General features: G+C 44.8%; 1 protein-coding gene across 7 annotated transcripts in view; it reads right to left on the minus strand.

Moving 5' to 3' along the window:
- The window catches only part of LOC145344554 (chemokine-like protein TAFA-2), a 226,029-nt gene that overhangs the window by 102,498 nt on the left and 104,474 nt on the right, over positions 1 to 19,057 (minus strand). For all 7 annotated transcript variants that reach the window (XR_013886890.1, XR_013886885.1, XR_013886886.1 and 4 more), the window contains exon 3: positions 18,123 to 18,205. Coding sequence is in view for 1 of the 7 variants with exons in the window: in XM_080191750.1 (XP_080047876.1) it covers positions 18,123 to 18,204 (82 nt within the window). In the remaining 6 variants the exon portion in view is untranslated. The remainder of the gene's footprint in view (positions 1 to 18,122; positions 18,206 to 19,057) is intronic.

Consider the following 19,057-nt stretch of genomic DNA (forward strand, 5'->3'; position numbering starts at 1 on the left):
TAATCTGCAACAACACCTCCTCCAACATCATCCTCAACACCGATATCCCACAAGGCTGTGTTCTCAGCCTCCTACTGCGCTCTTTATACACCTATGGCTGTGTGGCCAAATTCCCCTCCAATTCAATTTTCAGGTTTGCTGACGACACCACTGTAGTGGGTCGGATCTCAAAAAATGATGAGATGGAATACAGGAATGAGGTAGAGAATCTGGTGAACTGGTGCAATGACAATAATCTCTTCCTCAATGCCAATAAAATAAAGGAGATTGTCATTGATTTCAGGAAGCGTAAAGGAGAACATCCCCCTGTCTACATCAATGGGGAAGAAGTAGAAATGCCCGAAAGCTTCAAGTTTTTAGGTGTCCAGATCACCAACAACCTATGCTGGCTCCCCCCATGCCGACACTATAGTTAAGAAATCCCACCAACGCCTCTACTTTCTCAAAAGACTAAGGAAATTAGGCATGTCAGCTACCACTTGCACCAACGTTTACAGATGCACTATTGAGAGCATTGTTTCTGGTTGTATCATAGCTTGGTATGGCTCCTACTCTGCCCAAGACTACAAGGAACTGCAAAAGGTTGTGAATGTAGCCCAATCCATCACGCAGATCAGCCTCCCATTCATTGACTGTCTACACTTCCCACTGCCTCGGCAAAGTAGCCAGCATAATTAAAGACCCAAGCATCCAGGACATTCTTTCTTCCACCTTCTTCCATCGAGTGAAAGGTACAAAAGACTTTTGAATGGACCTACCTCGCATTACGTTGATCTTTTTCTATACCCTAGCTATGACCGTAAGACTACATTCTGCACTCTCTCATGTCCTTCTCTATGAATGGCATACTTTGTATTGTGCGCAAGAAACAATACTTTTCACTGTATACTAATACACGTGACAGTAATAAATCAAATCAAATCAAATCAAATCAGAGCTTTGAAACATTTTATATTTGTGTATCTTTGCTCAAACTCCATGCATCTTTCAAACGTTGCAGAATATTATTCAATCTGTTATCATGGTTTAAAGTTTTTTTATTAGTGTCACAAGTGGGCTTACAGTAAAACCACATGGACTGCCTTGGGTTGCTGTCTTGCACGTTCGCCCCATGTCTGCTTGGATTTCCTCCGGGTGCTCTAGTTTCCTCCCACACTCCAAAGATGTGCAGGTTTGGTGGACTGCAACGGCAGCTCACCACTGCCTCCTCGAGGGCAATAAATGCTGATCTAGTCAGCATCACCCACATCCCATAAATGAATAATTAAAAAACTATTCTTGCTTTTCTCCTCATTTACTTTTGTTGGTTGGTGTGCTTTTTTGGGGGGATTTTATGTTAAATGACAGTCTCCTACGTTTCCATAACAACACATATTATATTTCAATGTAATTTTTTGTGGTGTTTCCAAAGAATGTGATAAAAAATACTCCATTGACATAGAAGGTAGCAGGTCCTTTTCCTCATCATTCCCTCATTTCTAACTAAATGACTATAAGCTAAACACCAAGAGGAATCTCTCTCATCATAGATGTCCTCTGTGGTGCCTGCTCTTATTTACTCTTATGTAATATAAAATCAAATTTCTCTCTGAAAAAAAAATCCACATTAATGTGCAGCAATCTGTACGAAAGGGGGGTCTTCAGGGAAATTTGACTGACATGTTCGAGTGTGAAGGGAATTCATAATATTGATCCAGGCAAATTGTTCAGGGTTCAAAAATAAATTAAGAAGTTAAGAGTAAGTAGTTGGAACTCTTTCATGCAAAGAAATTTGTGGAATAAGTTACCAAGGAAGATGAGTGAAACATAACAAACTGTGTGGGATTGATGCCTCATCATAACTTCAGGAACTTGCAAAAGACAAAACATTTCACAGCCCATATTTCAGAAGACAGAAGACACATGGCAAGTAGATCAGTAACCAGCATTGCTGCCTCACAGCACCAGGGACCCGGGTTCAATTCCAACCTCGGGTCACTGTCTGTGTGGAGTTTGCACATTCTCGCTGTGTCTGCATGGGTTTCCTCCGGCTGCTCCGGTTTCACAGAATCATAGAAACCCTACAGCGCAGAAGGAGGCTATTCGGCCCATCGAGTCTGCACCGACCGCAATCCCACCCAGGCTCTAATCCCATAACCCCCTACATTTACCTTAGCTCGTCCCCCTGACACTAAGGGGCAACGTAGCATGGCCAATCCACCTAAACTGCACACCTTTGGACTGTGGGAGGAAGCCGAAGCATCCGGGGAAAACCCATGCAGACACGGGGAGAACGTGCAGGCTCCACACAGACAGTGACTGAAGCTGAGGACTGAACCCGGATCCCTGGCGCTGTGAGGCAGCAGTGCTAACCGCTGTGCGGGTTAGCTTAATTAGTATCAGGGTAAATTAGTAGGGTAAATGCATGGGGTTATGCGGTTAGGGCCTGGGTGGGATTGTGGTCGCTGCAGCCTCGATAGGCCGAATGGCCTTCTTCTGCACTATTGGGTTTCTGCGATTGGTTGACCTATAAATAGAAAACATTCTTGTTGGTCCGATTAACTTTTATGCTCTAAGATTCCATTGTTCTTAATTCCTTTGCTTTCTTTTCCTTGTGTTTTCCTCCATTTTCTCTGTCACTGTTTTTCTCATTATTTTGTCCTTTTTTTCATTTGTGGGACATGGGCATTTTATTGTCCAACCCCCTAGTTGCCCTCATTCAGAGGGCATTGGAGAGTCAACCACATTGCTGTGGCTCTGGAGTTACAGGTAGGCCAGAACAGATAAGGACGGCGGATTTCCTTCCCTAAGGACATTAGCGAACCAGACGGGTTTTTCCCACAATTGAGAAAGGCTTCATGGTCACCATTTGACTTTTAATTCCAAATATTTTTTATTGAATTCAAATTCCATCATCTACCGTTGCGAGAACTCAAAGTCCAGAGTTCCCAGAACATTAGCTGAGTTTCTGGATTAATAGTCCAGCGATAATACCACTAGGCTATCACCTCCCCTACTTGTGGCTCGGGGGTTTGGTCAGGGAGTAGAGGAACAAATGTTCCTCCGGCCTACTGCTGGGTGATGGCCTTAAGTTGCTGCCATCCTCTGGGCTCAGTGGGGAAGGGGAGAAGGGGAAGGGCAGGCAGTTCTGGATAAATGCTGGTGGGTTCTCAAAGTGACCCCTAAATGTGAGAACTCAAATTGAATTCAAATTCCATCACCTGCCATGGCGAGAATTCAAACTCAGGTCCCCAGAACATTAGCTGAGTTTCTGGATTAATAGTCTACCACTATAATACCACAAGGGCATCGGCTCCCCATTTGTTTCCGTAGGTCCACTTTTCCTCAGTTTCCTCTTTGTTTTTGGGCCCTCGTCCTTTCTCCTGTTTCACTCCATTGATGTGGAGATGCCGGCGTTGGACTGGGGTAGACACAGTAAGAAGTCTCACAACACCAGGTTAAAGTCCGACAAGTTTATTTGGTAGCAAATGCCACTAGCTTTCGGAACTGGCTGTTCCTTCGTCAGGTGGGTGGGAGTTCTGATCATAAACAGAGCATAGTTTGTGACTTTACATGCCCTGTTTGTGATCAGAACTCCCATCCACCTGACAAAGGAACAGCCAGTTCCGAAAGCTAGTGGCATTTGCTACAAATAAACCTGTTGGACTTTAACCTGGTCTTGTGAGACTTCTTACTGTGTTCACTCCATTGATTCATTAATGCTCACACTTACGCTTTTTGATAGCAATTCTTACATCTCGTTCTTTTATCCTTCCACAGAATTTTGTGCTTTTCTCTTTTTTTTACCGGAGGGCAGAGACGAGGAGAAAGATAGAGAGATCAATTAGTGCGAGGAAAGTAGAGAGACAGAACCGTACTTTTGTAATGATGCTTTCAAAAGTCTCTCAGGCATCTGCCCAGTCGACTGAAAGTTCTATAGCTGAAATGCACAGCCTGATCTCTCTCCATATATCTTTCTCTCAATGGCATGAATAACTTAAGGCTAAAAAGGTACCCTGACTGGATCTGACCTTCCAGTTAAAACGCATAGGATAACTCCACTAGACACTTTATAGATAGCTACCAAGAAGGGTTTAAATAAAAAAGTTTCCTGATGTTTTACCACCAATAAATTTATTTAAACTAGGGAAACGCTGCATTCAAATTTTTATTTGTTCATGGGCCAGCATTTATTGCCCATCCCTGAGGGCATTTAAGGGTCAACCATATTGCTGAGGCTCTGGAGTCATATGTAGGCCAGACCAGGTAAAGACAGCAAATTTCCTTCCCTAAAGGACATTAGTGAACCAGATGGGTTTTTATGACAATTAACAACTGTTTCAAGGTCATCATTAGATTTTTAATTCTAGATTTTACTGAATTCAAATTTCACCGCCTGCCATGGTGGAATTCGAACTTGGGTCCCCATGGATTTACCCTAGGTCTCTGGATTGCTAAGTCTAATGATAATGCCACGGCCTCCCCTCTCAAATCATATATGGCAAGTTCCCCACGAAGGGCAATGAGATGAATTGTTGGTTAATGTGTTTTCATAAAATTCCTACAGTGCAGAAGGGGGCCGTTCAGCCCATGGGGTCTGCACTGACCACAATCCCACCCAGATCCTATTCCTGTAACCCCTCATATTTACCCCGCTAATCCCCCTGACACTAAGGTCAACTTAGCATGGCCAATCAACCTAACCTGCACATCTTTGGACTGTGAGAGGAAACCAGAACACCTGGAAAAAAAGCCACGCAGACACAGGGAGAAAGTGCAAACTCCACACAGACAGTGGCCTGAGGCCAGGATCGAATCTGGGTCTCTAAGCGCTGTGAGGCAGCAGGTGGTCAAGAGATTTGGACACCAGCAGAATCCTTATCAAAGCGAAGCACCCTGCTTTATGGTCACTCCAAAAAGTTTGGTTTCATATTGATTTGCTTTGATTTATTATCATCACATATATTAGCATACAGTGAAAAGTATTGTTTCTTGCACGCTTCACGGACAATGCATACCATTCATAGAGAAGGGAAGGAGAGAATGCAGAATGTAGTGTTACAATCAAAGCTAGGGTATAGAGAAAGATCAACTTAATGTGTGGTATTTCCATTCAAAAGTCTGACAGCAGCAGGGAAGAAGCTGTTCTTGAGACGGTTGGTACATGATCTCAGGCTTTTGTATCTTTCTCCCGATAGAATAAGGTGGGAGAGAGAATGTCCAGGGTGCGTGGGGTCCTTAATGATGCTGGCTGATTTGCCGAGGCAGCAGGAACAGAAGCATAGACGGATGTTTCAGCTGGGAAGCAGAACAGGCATATCCTCCGTGATTCTGTGTGTGTGCACGAGTCTTGACATGGGCCTTGGACCAATGGTCTTCAGGATCAAGAGTGCTACTGCAAGAGCTCAGATGATGCTTTGTGAGGCGGTGATGGGAAGGTCATGCAATGATGATATAGCCTGAAATATTTGAGGTAATAATCATTTTCGACATATCATTGTGTTCACAGCAGAGAATGGATGCATTTCTTCTCTGTGTTTGAATTTGTCAAACAAAAATACAAAGTTAATAAAAGATTAGCAAAAACCAAATTGGGAAAAGGAATGCTTTATTGAATCTGTCATTTTGGTGGATTTACTATAAGAATGTTATTGTTTTGCACATGCAAAGCTTTGACATATAGAGTGATTATATTTTTTGGCCTTTATTTACATGTCTCTGTTGCAGTTCGCTTTATAGAATTTGCCTTCCATCAAAATGAGTAATGTATAAATAAGGGACGGCTGGTATCAGGGGGTCGGGAGCGCGCAGAAGTTAAGTTGTAGCGCCGATGATAAATCACCGCATTTAACCAAATGTCAACAAGGAAACGGAGTTACCAAAGGTGTTCATCAATCAGACAGTCTAGAAAATTGGCATGGAGTCACAGTTCGACTCAGACAGAGGGGCTACAAGCTGTCAAATACTTTCTCAGCCCACTGGGACATTAGTCACAGGTTTGCAAAGTTTGAAAATAAATCAATCAAAGGATTGGTTGAGTGGGGGCTGGGGGAAGAGGGTGAGGTGGGGAGGAGAGACTTCAAGGCGATAAAAATATATTTCCCACCAAGTAATAAAGACATGGATTTGAATGGAATCCATAATGATATGTTTTTTTACACATACAAATGTGTTCCTAAATGTAAACAGACATGTTTCCAGCTGGTACATTTGTTTCGAAGGTACACTGAACACCGTGATAAAATGGTGCCATTTATAAAATGTAATAATCTTCATTAATCCAATTTTCATGAAAAATTGGCTAAATTGGTAAATGGATGGCAGTCTCTGTAAACTTCAAAGAGGTTTCAAGTCTAGTGAATATGCAACTTTGAACCCATCGAATAACTTAACTGCTGTGTTAAAAAAAAGATGTGTTATTAATGTTAGCATGTTTCTTGATCAGTTGGGCCAGTGGGCTGATTAATGGCAAATGAAGTTTAAAGTTTATTTATTCATATCACAAGTAGGCTTGCATAACACTGCAATGAAGTTACTGTGAAAATCCTCTGTTTAATTTTAATAAATGTAAGGTGATGCATTTTGGGAAATCAAACCAGGGCGGGACATACTCAGTTAATGGTGGGGCGCTGGGGAGAGTAATAGAACAAAGAGATCTCGGGGTACAGGTTCATAGCTCCTTGAAAGTGGAGTCACACCTCTAGCAACGCAGCACTCCTTCAGTAAGAACAATATAGCACAGGAACAGATCCTTCGGCCCTCCAAGCCTGCGCCGATCATGACTTCTGCCTAAATTAAAACCGTATGCACTCACGGAGTCCATATCCTTCCATTCCCATCCTATTCATGTATTTGTCCAGTTACCCCTTAAATGCTGCCAGCATACCTGCTCCCACCACCTCCCCAGGCAGCGCGTTCCACACATCTGTGTAAAAAACTTTTTTTGTGCCTCGCACATCTCCTGTAAACTTTTCCCCACGCACCTTAAACCTACGTCCCCTCGTACTTGACTTTTCTACCCTAGGAAAGAGCATCTGACTATCCACTCTACCCATGCCTCTCATAATCTTGTAGACCTCTACCAGGTCACCCCTCAACCTCCATCGTTTCAGTGAGAACAAATCGAGTTTATCCAACCTCTCTTCATAGCCAATACCCTCCAGACCAGGCAACATCCTAGTAAACCTCTTCTGTACCCTTTCCACATCCTTTTGACCAGAATTGTACACAATATTCCAAATGAGGCCTAACTAAGGTGCTGTACAGCTGCAGCATGACCTGCCAATTTTTATGCTCAATGCCCTGACGGACAAAGGCAAACATGCCACACTACGCTCAAATTAGATCAGGGCCCCACATGTCCTGGGGTCATGACCCACTGGCTCAGAGGTGGCAGCGCAACTTGTTGAGTCAAACTATCAACAAGGCTGGTTGTTCTGACGATATGGAGAAAATTACCTCAGTTGACGGAGGATTCCCAAAGCCTTCCTTTAAAAATTGAAAACAAGTTTTGTCAATTAACCTGTCTGTGTCAAATAGGTCAACTTAACGGTTGGCTTAGGGACGGACAAGAGATTGATTACCTTCCAACACTCACGTCAAAGGTAAATTTTTTCCGATACTTCAATGGCTGGCAATTATCAGGTTGTAATCAGAAACATTTCAGATGCCACAATGAGTGAGACAAGTTTATATAAGTACCACTTGCTCTGTGAGGACACAAGTAGGATGGAAGCACCAATCAGTGTTTTTTTTTGGTTACAGTTAATTTCTGTATTCTTGCGTTACCAGGCATTGCTATTAAATGTCACTCGGTTAGTTATGTACAATATGTCTTTTTGATAGCAGTCTCCAAGGTAACATAACATTTCAGATTCTTGCCAACAGGAAGAGACAGGGAAAAAAAAAATGAAGCTTCAAAATATATTCTATCAATTAAAACGTGTGCCCTTGGAACCCACACTGTTGTAAGCTATCTCTCCGTCTTAGACGGAATATTTCTCAGAGTCCAGCTTATCTCTTTCTGATAATGGTTGACAGGCAAAGATAGAGAAACCACTGTCACCTTCTCGCTGCCTTTCAATATGGTATGCCCACCCTCAGATTTTGGGTTAGATAGGGGCTGAGGGTGGCATCAGACATTGCCATATGTTGAGTGCTGTGTTCCACGGTTACCACTGCAGCACAGTGCCAGGTACAGGAACACTGCATTGTGGGCGGTGTTGTGGTGCGGTGGTCAGCACTGCTGCCTCACGGCCCCTGGGGCCCGGGTTCAGTTCCGGCCCCGGGTCACTGTCTGTGTGGAGGTTGCATGTTCTCCTCGTGTCTACGTGGGTTCCCTCCGGGTGCTCCGATTTCTTCCCACACTCCAAAGGTGTGCAGGTCAGGTTGATTGGCCATGCTAAATTGCCCCTTAGTGTCAGGGGGATGAGGACGGCAAATATGTGGGGATAGAACCTGGGTGGGATTGTTGTCAGTGCAGGCTTGATGGGACAAGTGCACTGTAGATTCTATGATTGTCATGTTGTCTATGGCTGATTTTGTCTATGCTCAAGTATGGGACCAAGTCCGGGATGAGGTATAATGCTTGCTAGGATTTGTCTCTTATGGGGGCCGTGAATTTTGGGTCGAGGGGCCAAATGGCCTACTCCTTATGTTCTTATGTTAATTGGAATTGGGTTTTGGGGCAATCAAAGAAACGGTATAATAGACTTGCCCCGCCCATTCTGAGCATACGGAGTTACAAAGGCCTTTTGTAAAGAAGGAAAATAATTATTGGGGAGGTGAGGGCCTAGTGGTACTGTCCACGAGACTATTCATCCAGAAACTCAAAAAATGATCTGGGGACCTGGGTTCGAATCCTGTCAAAGCAGATTGAACTCAACAAAAAATATCTGGAATTAAGAATCTACTGACGGCCATGAAACCATTGTCAATTTTCAGGAAAACCTTTCTGGTTCACTCATGTCCTTTAGGGAAGGAAATCTGCCGTCCTTACCTGGTCTGGCCTACACGTGATTCGAGAGTCACAGCAACGTTGTTGACCTTCCAATTGACCTCCAAGGGCAACTAGGGACGGGCAGTAAAAGCTGGCCAGCCAGCGATGCCCATATCCCACGAATGAATAAATAAAATAACATTTAAATTACAAACAGCCACTGATTGCCATATATTTCTCTGCTGGTGGTGAGAAACACAAGTTCTTTGCTGCAGGCTAGCATCCTGCTCGGGGAAGTAATCAATTCTTCTGCATCTTTATTTGTTGTTCACTAACAGAACCTCCACACGCAGGTATGGCCTTGCTAACTTGAAAGCGTTCCGTCTCAGCAGCAAATCAAAACAGATGTACCAAGCCAGTCCATGCCGATTACTGACCCCTCTGGATAAAAAGGACTCCTGTGGTGCGACCAATTGGAACACTTAGTCAACCTTCAGTCACTGAGCTTTGTAGATGTGTCTTAAAGATGACTGCAAGTGCTCAGCACAGCCAGTGCACAGCCAGAGCACACCTTGTAAATCTTAAGGACCTTCTCAACACTCGAGAAAGCTTGAAAAATGGTTGACTTGCGTCAGAACAAATAACGAATAAATATTCATGAAAAAGTCAGCTCTGGATTTGATTGTTTTCTAGCAATATGCAGTTACTTTGTATTCTTATGCATTTAGGTATCTATGGGCGGCAAAGTGGCACAGTGGTGGCACACTGCTGCCTCAGAAAGTCAACTCTGGCCTCGATCCGTGATTGCGTGGGTTTCCTCCGGACGCTCCAGTTTCCTCCCGGGGTCCAAAGATGTGGTGGATTGGCCATGGTAACGCAATTAATTATTAAGGTGAAATGAGAAGAATGAAAGTTGACCTCTGTGGTCCGAAGAGAAAACCTTGCACCGTCAATTGCACATCAGTGGACAGTTCTCTCATTCTTTGGTCCAAAAATAGTTTTTGATTTGATTTGATTTATTATTGTCACATGCATTATCATACAGTGAAAAGTATTGTTTCTTGCACACTGTACAGACAAAGCATATCTTACACCGAGAAGGAAAGGAGAGAGTGCAGAATGTAATGTTACAGTCGTAGCTAAGGGCTTGGGTGAGATGCTCTTTCAGAGAGTCAGTGCATTTTCTGTGGACGAATGGCCTCATTCTGCACTGTAGTGAATCTATGGTTCTTACTGTGCTTACACTATTACATACAAATTACATACAAATTACACACTATTACATTTGTATGTAATAGTGTAAGCACACTAAGCACAATGAAGGGCTGCCTTGGTATATATGGTTTGTTGCCTCCTTTCAGGGAGGCCTCGTGGCATTATCACTAGACTATTAATCCAGAAATTCAGCTAATATGCTAGGGACACGGGTTCGATTCCCGCCACAGCATATGATGGAATTTGAATTCAGTACAAAGAATCTGAAATTAATAATCTACTGATGACCATGAAACCAATGGGTTTTTTCAGTTGTCGGAAAAACCCATCTTATTCGCCAATGTCCTTTAGGGAAGGAAATCTGCCGTCCTTACCCGGTCTGGTTTGCATGTGACTCCAGAGCTACAGCAACATGGTTGACGCTCAGTTGCCCTCTGGCAAATAGGGATGGGCAATAAATGCAGGCCCAGCCAGCAATGCCCATGTCCCATGAATGAATGAAAAGAAAGGCTTATCCATCAGTGAAATTATCTTAGTCTTCCATTCCCACTTTCTCCAGCCCCACAGCTCCCTCCGCTCCACCCACCCCGACCAGTATGAATTGCATCCTATTTCCAATTGTATTTAGCTCTGTGATGGTCATCCAGACTCGAAATGTTGGCTCTATTCTTTCTCCAGGGATGCCGCCAGACCTGCTGAGATTCTCCAGCATGTCCTGCTTTTGTTTCTTCCATTAAGTTCTTCATGTTCCAAACAAAGGCAAAAAGGAGGTAAATAATGCAGCTGTTATCTTATCTGCAATGTCTAGGCCCCAAAACAAACATACTAGTGCATAATTAAAGAGCAAGGAGATTCTTTAAAAACTCCATAAAAGCCAGGCCGAGATATAATTGCCTGGAGAAATGCTGAATCTGACCTGATTAATCAGTGATCTGCACTCTGCTTGCCATCCTGAACTCTAAATGCGTCAAACACTGGAAGTGTATAAGAGGAGGAAAAGCACTTAATATCGTCTAAAATCCCAGGGCCACCAGTTCCATTAAAATGTAGCACAGTCCCCTTGACCTTAACTTAGAATCATCATAGAGTCCCTAAAGTGTAGAAGTAGGCCTATGAAATCTGCACTGACTCTCTGACGGAGCATCTTATCCAGGCCTACCTCCCTGACTTGTCCCCATAACCCCACATATTGACCCCACTAATCCCCCTAACCTATACATCTTGAGGCGCAAATGGACAATTCCCCTAACCTACATGTCTTGGAAGGGGCAATTTAACATGCCCAATCCACCTAACCTGCACATCTTTGGTCTGTGGGAGGAAACCAGAGCACCCAGCGGAAACCCATGCAGACACAGCGGAGAACATGCAAACTCCACACAGACAATGACCCGAGGCCGGAATTGAATCCGGGTCCCTGGTGCTGTGAGGGAGCAGTGCTAACCACTGCGCCACCATGCTGCCCCACTACTTGGCGAAGAAAGTTGTGTGAATTCTCAATCTCATGGAATATAATCCCGTGAGTATCATCTACTTTCAGAATCGTTAGTTAATCATGACGGCCTAACTCGAACCACAGAGTACAGAGTGAACACCATTTTCCAATTGCAATGATGTTTGTAAGTGAGGTTTTCCAAAGCCTATCGGACTGGCCACTTTGCTGCTTGCCAACTGCTGCTGTTGTTCCTGCATCAGGCTCTGCCAAACTCCCTAGACACAGTTTGAACGGAAAGACTGCTATTCACACTGACACCATCACCAGCACAGCGACTGATCAATGGGCTGAAAGTCTTCCTGTAATGCAAAGTGGGAGCAATCTTTTCCCCTTGTAATTAATGACTCTGCCCCACCACCAAGTCTGTGGAAATAACCAGTCTTCAAAAGGTGTAGGCTCAGAGAGCGCTATTTCATTAGCAGTTCATAATTTATAAAGGAGCTGGGAACTTTCCCATTTTTCACCTGAGGAGGAATCTCATGTCAGCATTCAGTTTAAAATATATATCTATACTATGTACAATCTATGTAAAAAAAAGTCCCAGTCGTTGCTAAGGGCATAGTTTAGAATGTAATGAAGCCTTATGTGCATCTGAACCTCATAAATAGCCAATTGCCTTGTCATTCCCAATTTCCCTCTGGCATTTGTTACATTTTTCCGTCAGTGTGGCACAGAAGGAGGTAAGATTGCCACCCATTCTGCCACCCAGTATAACTTCATAATCATCACCTGGGTATCTTTTCCTTAGAAATGGGAAGTTCTGGAGATGACCCAGGAGAGGTCTTTAAATGGGGTTTGAAAGTGTAAAAATAGAGAGCATGTTCCCACTCGGAGAGGCAATGGCCTAGTCATATTATCGCCAGACTATTAATGCAGAAACTCAACTGATGTTCTGGGAGCTCATGTTCGAATCCCACCATGGCAGATGGTGGAATTTGAATTCAATTAAAAAGTATCTGAAATCTACTGATGTCAGAAAAGCCCATCTAGTTCACCAATGTCCTTTAGAGAAGGAAATCAGCCGTTCTTACCCAGCCTACATGTGATTCCAGAGCCATAGCAATGTGGTTGACTCTCGACTGCCCTCCAAGGGCAATTAGGGATGGACAATAAATGCTGGCCAGCCAATGACGCCCAAAAGTAGTTTGGATGAGTCCCAAACTTGGGATCATAAATGCCAGAGAGTCACCAGCAGACAGGGTGGCATGATGGCACAATGGTTAACACTGCTGCCTCACAGCGCCAGGGACCCAAGTTCAATTCCTGGCTCGTGTCACTGTCTGGGCAAAGTCCACACGCTCTCCTCGTGTCTGCGTGGGTTTCCTCTGGGTGTTCCGGTTTCTTTCCACAGTCTGAGAGACGCGCTGGTTAGGTGCATTGGCCGTGCTAAATTCTCCCTCAGTGTACCTGAATCGGAGTGTGGCGACAAGGGGATTTTCACAGTAACTTCATTGCAGTGTTAATGACAGCCTATTTGTGACACTAAGAAGTAAAACTTCTAACTTTAACTTTAAATCAAATAGGAATTCAGGAGAAACCTCTTCATCCAGAATGCGGATCTTATAGAGTTTTACAATACAGCAAGAAGCCATTATGACTGGACCAGCCATCGAGCATCTATCTATTCTAATCCCATCTTCCAGCACTTGGCCCGTAGCCTTGTGTGCTTCAGCATTTCACGTGCTCATCTAAATACTTCTTAGTGTTGCAAGGGTTCCTGTCTGTATCGCCCTTTCAGGCAGTGAGTTCCAGATTCCCACTCCTTTCTGGCTAAAAAGACTGTTCCTCAAATTCCCTCTAAATCTCCTGTCCCCCACCTTTAATCCCCTCTACCCTGTCTATACAAAGAACAGGGACAGGCCCTTTGGCCCACCAAGGCTGCACCGACACATGACGCCTTTCTAAAGACATTTTGCTTCTACGTGGGTCCATTTCCCCTCTATTCCCTGCTGTCATAATTTTGCATTTTTGTATCTCGCTGTGACATGGTGCAATGGAGATGAGCAGAGGAGCGAGAAATGTAAGGATACACAGATTGGTTTTGGATAAAGTAGAGCGGGTGCCAGTCCATGTGCAACATAAACACTAGCGCTGACCACTCGGGCAAAATGTCGTAAACTCACTAGCCAGAATGCCCCGATGTTGTTTTTTTTAACTTCCCACCGTGCTGCCCCACCACTGCTGACAGCGAGACCGGAGAATTTGACGCTCAGCCAAATCTCCATTCGCAGCAGCGGGACTGGAGAATCCCAGCCGCGGGTGAGGGCGGAGAATTCCAGACAAACACATCAATCACTATCATTCCAGGGATGAAAATAGGGTATTCTTTACTTTAACGGGTCCTAGCGAGGAGCATGAGAGGAACATTTTACTCAACCAGATACTGTATTTTGTTTTTATTTTGACGGTGAGGTTTGGTGGGCGAGCGCTGTTACATTATTCAGCAAGTGGCAGTCAGCACTTGCTTATCAATGTAGGATTAAAATTCAGCGCATGTTGGGAAAGGTGGAGGGCATGGATATTAATCTGAGTTTGGGTAAAATGAGCAATGCCCACTGCGGAACAGATTTATTTCGTCTCTTTATTTTCTGTCAGAGCTGAATGACCCGCTGCGTTTCAGTTCATCACTGATCAAATTCTCACAGGCTAGCAAATAATCAAGAGGAAACATCTCCGTTTATGAGCTTGGTCCAGAGGTTTGGTCGATCTGACGTTCTGAGCTCAAGAAGGAAAAAGATAAGATTCCCCTGTTACAAACTCCAGACCTCCCAAACAGCAAAGAAATGACTTTGAAGAGAACACTTCTGGAAAACGTGGCAGCCGTTTTGCCCTCATAAACAGCAAAGATCAGGGCCGCAATTCTCCGGCCCTACACGCCGGCAGGATTCTCCAGTCCTGCCGGCGACGCACCCCCGCCCGTAGATCTCCCGCCGGTGACGTCAAAGGGAATTTCCATTGACAACAGCGGGACTGGAAAATCCTGCCACAAGCAAATAATGCGCTAGCTCCCGGCGGTAGGAAACACACATTTGGGAGGCCAGAGAACCCCGCCACGGATGATTTGTCTTTTTGTTTGAAGTGATGTTAGTTGAGGGATAAATATTGGCCAGGACACCAGACAAGAAACCCCACCACCCCCGCCCCCCGCCCCCCCCCCAACTCTGTGCTTTTCTCATTAATGCCCATGGAACTTCTACACTGAGGAAACAGATGGGGCCTCAGTTTAATGTCTCACCTGCACCTCTGACAGAGCAGCTCTCCCTCAGTACTGTGCAGGAGTGTCAGCCTGCATCTTATGCTCAAGTCTCTGTCGAGGGCCTTCAACTCATTAACTTCCGGTTAAAGCCTTGTGGGGTTGAATTTTAACCTCCAAAACAGACTTGGGCCAATTGTGGGGATGAATGTCTTGAAAATCTGTTTCCTGACACAAACCCACCTCCAATCCGCCGATTCCCAACTTTAGCTGAGGCTGGGAGGATCTGTCAACCCAACCCAAAAAGGTGGGTTGGAATTTCAAACACAATAACGCAGCTACAAGACCCATTGCCATTCATAGGACTATAGAATCCTGACAGTGCAGAAGAGGCCATTTGGCCCATTGATTCTGCACCGTCTCTCATATAGAATATCTTACCCAGGCCCTCTTCCCCACGCTATCCCTGTAATCCCATACATTCACCATGGCTAATCCCCCTAACCTAAACATCTTGAGATACTAAGGGGAAATTTAGCATGGCCAATCCACCTAGCCTGCACATCTTTGAACTGTGGGAGGGAACTGGACCACCTGAAGGAAACCCACGCAGACATGGGGAGAATGTGCAAACTCCGCACAGACAGTCACCCAAGGTCGGAACTGAACCCAGGTCCCTGGCGCTGTGATCTTTGATCCACATTTTTGACCAACCTCGATTCACTTCTCTAATAAGCATAGTGACAAGAGAGTGGGGAGTTGCAAATCAGTCAGAATTAGAGGAACATTGAGTTTAAGGAGGGATATTAGCTACAGAGGGGGTCAGTTTAGTTCAGTTGGCTGGGCAGCTGGGTAGTGATGCAGAGTGATGCCAATAGCATGTGTTCAATTCCCATTCCGGTTGAGGTTATTCATGAAGGCCCTGCCTTTTCTACCTTGCCCCTCCTCTGAGGTATGGTGATCCTCAGGTTAAATCACCACCAGTCAACTCTCAAAAGAGAGAGTAGCTGATGGTCCACTGGGACTACAGTGACTTTACCTAGTTACAGAGAAAAGGCACTGAAGTTATGGAGATGGAGGGAAAATCTCCACTTTCCCTCCAATTTACTCTCCCGCATCAACCCCCACTCCATGTTCAATTGCCACCCCCGACCATCATCTCTTTCTCCCCTGATTGCCCCACCCACTACCCCCCCCCCCACCTCGCTCTGTGCTTCTAAGAAGGTTTTAGGTGATCCTTTACATTCAGAGGTCAATTGAGGCCCTTATGGGCCCACTTAACAGCATCATCCACTGTCTCTGGTATTCACCCAGCAATTGGTGAGAGCCCTGACATGCGGGCAACCTACCAGGTAAACCTAAGCTGGCAGCCTGGCAGGGAGAATCCCTTCTACTTGGTCAGCCATGCCCAATGGAATGACCTGCCAGAGGCATGGGCCGTCCAGAGTATAAATCTCCATCTGACCTTAAAAGTAATCCCCCCCCCTCCCCGTCGCTCGCTGGGGCCTTCCCAGCTGGTCCCATCGAGCCCACCTCATTTCACCTTCACTCCAGGTTCCTGTGATGACCAGTCGCCTCCTGAGGCCTCCTGCAGTACCGACAGCAGCCACCGCTCTGGATGGCACTGTTGGTACTGGATTGCCCAGAAGCTCTTAGAGGCAGGATATTTGCTCTGAAGACAGCAAGGGCCCTGGGTCCAGCCAGTTAAGTGCCTGATTGGCACTGAAGTGGGTCAGGGGTCACATGGAATGGCCACAGCAGGATTGGCACTGGCTCCTCTGTTGGGCTCAACATTGCAAGCATGTCTGAAAATGCGTGGGACTTTTGACAACACTCCAACAACAAGCAAAGGAAACTTGCACATCCTTTGAACCAAGTTCTCTTTCAATCAGTGCTGCCCTTTGAACCATTCCCTGGTCTTCAGCTCAGTAATTGAAAACAGAATTTCTGTTTGTGTTTGTAGTCAAATGAGGAATTTGTTTTTCAATATTTTGTTGTCCCAGAGATGTGAGTAATGAAGCAGCCACAAATGGAGACAAGAGGCCAGGATCTAGATTGCTCGGTCACCAGTTCTGCAAAGTTCAGCTCAAATGGTCCTATTTTTCTTTTGATTTGATTTATTATTGTCACTTGTATTGGGATACAGTGAAAGGTATTGTCTCTTGTGCGCTGTACAGGCAAAGCATACCATTCATAGAGTACATAGGGGAGAAGGAAAAGAGAGGGTGCAGAATAAAATGTTGCAGTTACAGATAGGGTGAAGAGAAAGATCATCTTAATATATGGTAGGTCCATTCAAAAGTCTAAAACACTGCGGATGCTGGAAGCTGAGACAAAAACAGAAAATGCTGAACAATCTCAGCTCTGACGAAGGGTCATCTAGACTTGAAACGTTGGCTCTATTCTCCCCCCACAGATGCTGTCAGACCCACTGAGATTTTCCAGCAGTTTTCTGTTTTTGTTCCCTAGCAGCAGGGAAGAAGCTGTTCTTCAGTCGGTTGGTCCATGTCCTTAGGCTTTTGTATCTTTTTCCTGATGGAAAAAGGTGGAAGAGAGGATGTTTGGGGTGCGTGGGGGTCCTCGATTATGCTGGCTGCTTTGCTGAGGCAGCGGGAAGTGTAGACGGAGTCAATGGATGGGAGGCTGGTTTGCATGATGGACTGGGCTACGGATTCACAACCCTTTGTAATCTCGTAAGGTCTTGGTCAGAGCAGGAGCCGTACCGAGTTTTTAATGAGATTACCTCATGTTCCCCTTGTCATGGGAGGAAATGGGACAAGGAATATTATTTTCTCAATAAACATACACAAAAACTGAACGGTGGGTACCAGGCTCCCACCCAATGCAACCTCACCCCCACCTCCATGGTCTGATCCTTCATGGCAAATAAATCTGACAACATAAAGTTGATTATCTTGAAGTGTTTCTGCAATTTAGCAACCTCAACTGCAGTTCAGAATATAAACTTGTAGTATAGCTGGCAGAGTTTGAGTCAATATTTATAGTTTGTTTATTTGCTGCAGATTCTCAACACCTAGCTAAAGCCGATGGAGGAAAACAAACTAATTAGTTTAATTTAGATGCATTCATTCTGGTCAACACAATCGAGATTTTACTTGGCATCAATCGAGATTGTTAAATTCAGAACAAATTTCAGTCTCACGCACACACATTCAGCCTCTTTGTTTCTCTCACAGCCCAATATCTGTGAACTTGGCTTTCTTTGCAGAAGAGGTACAGCAGAATAAGGCCATTGCACACAACATTATGGAAACATAATGGAACATTGAAAGAATCCATACCTTTATGATGGTTTGCAGCTGACAGCAATTTTCCCCAAAGGGTTATCACACATATGATAAGTAACAATGTCCCTTTAACCATCCTGTAATAAAAAACAAAGATTATTGCTTCCAGTTGACTATACCTTTAAGGACATAATGTAAAAATCAATCAATTCATTATAACTTGAAAGTTATTTAATAGTTTAAGTTAAAGCCTATATATTAATGTCACAAGTAGGCTTACATTAGAATCATAGAACCCACAGTGCAGAAGGAGGTCATTCAGCCCATCGAGTCTGCACCAACCACAATCCCTATCCCCATAACCCCATGCATTTACCCTAGCCAGTTCCCCTGACACTAAGGAGTAATCACAATCCCACCTACACCCTATCCCCATATCCCCAGTTCCCCTGACACTAAGGAGTAATTTAGCATGGCCAATCCACTAACCCGCACATCTTTCGACTGTGGGAGGAAACTGGAGCACCCAAAGGAAACCCATGCAGACACAGGGAGAATGTGCAAACTCCATACAGACAATGACCCAAGCCAGGAATCAAACGCGGGTCCCCAGCGCTGTGAGGCAGCAGTGCTAACCACTGCGGCACTGTGTCGCTCACTGCAAAGGGGTTACTGTGAAAATACCCTAGTCGCCACACTCTGGCACCTGTTCAGAGACATTTAGCACGGTCAATGCACCTAACCAGCATGTCTTGCAGACCGTGGGAGGAAAGCAGAGCACCTGGAAGAAACCCACGCACAGACTCCACATAGACAGTAACTCAAATCGGGAAATGAACCCAGGTCCCTGGCGCTGTGAGGCAGCAGTGCTAACCACTGTGCCACCAAATAGTGTTAAATACTGGGGTGAAATTTTACACATTCGAAAAGCATTTGATTCACAAACATTTCACAATTCTAGCCCCGTAGCAATGAAATAAGCCGTCAGT

Source organism: Carcharhinus amblyrhynchos, chromosome 6 (genome assembly GCF_965287045.1).
Source record: "Carcharhinus amblyrhynchos chromosome 6, sCarAmb.v2.hapA, whole genome shotgun sequence".
Taxonomy (NCBI): domain Eukaryota; kingdom Metazoa; phylum Chordata; class Chondrichthyes; order Carcharhiniformes; family Carcharhinidae; genus Carcharhinus; species Carcharhinus amblyrhynchos.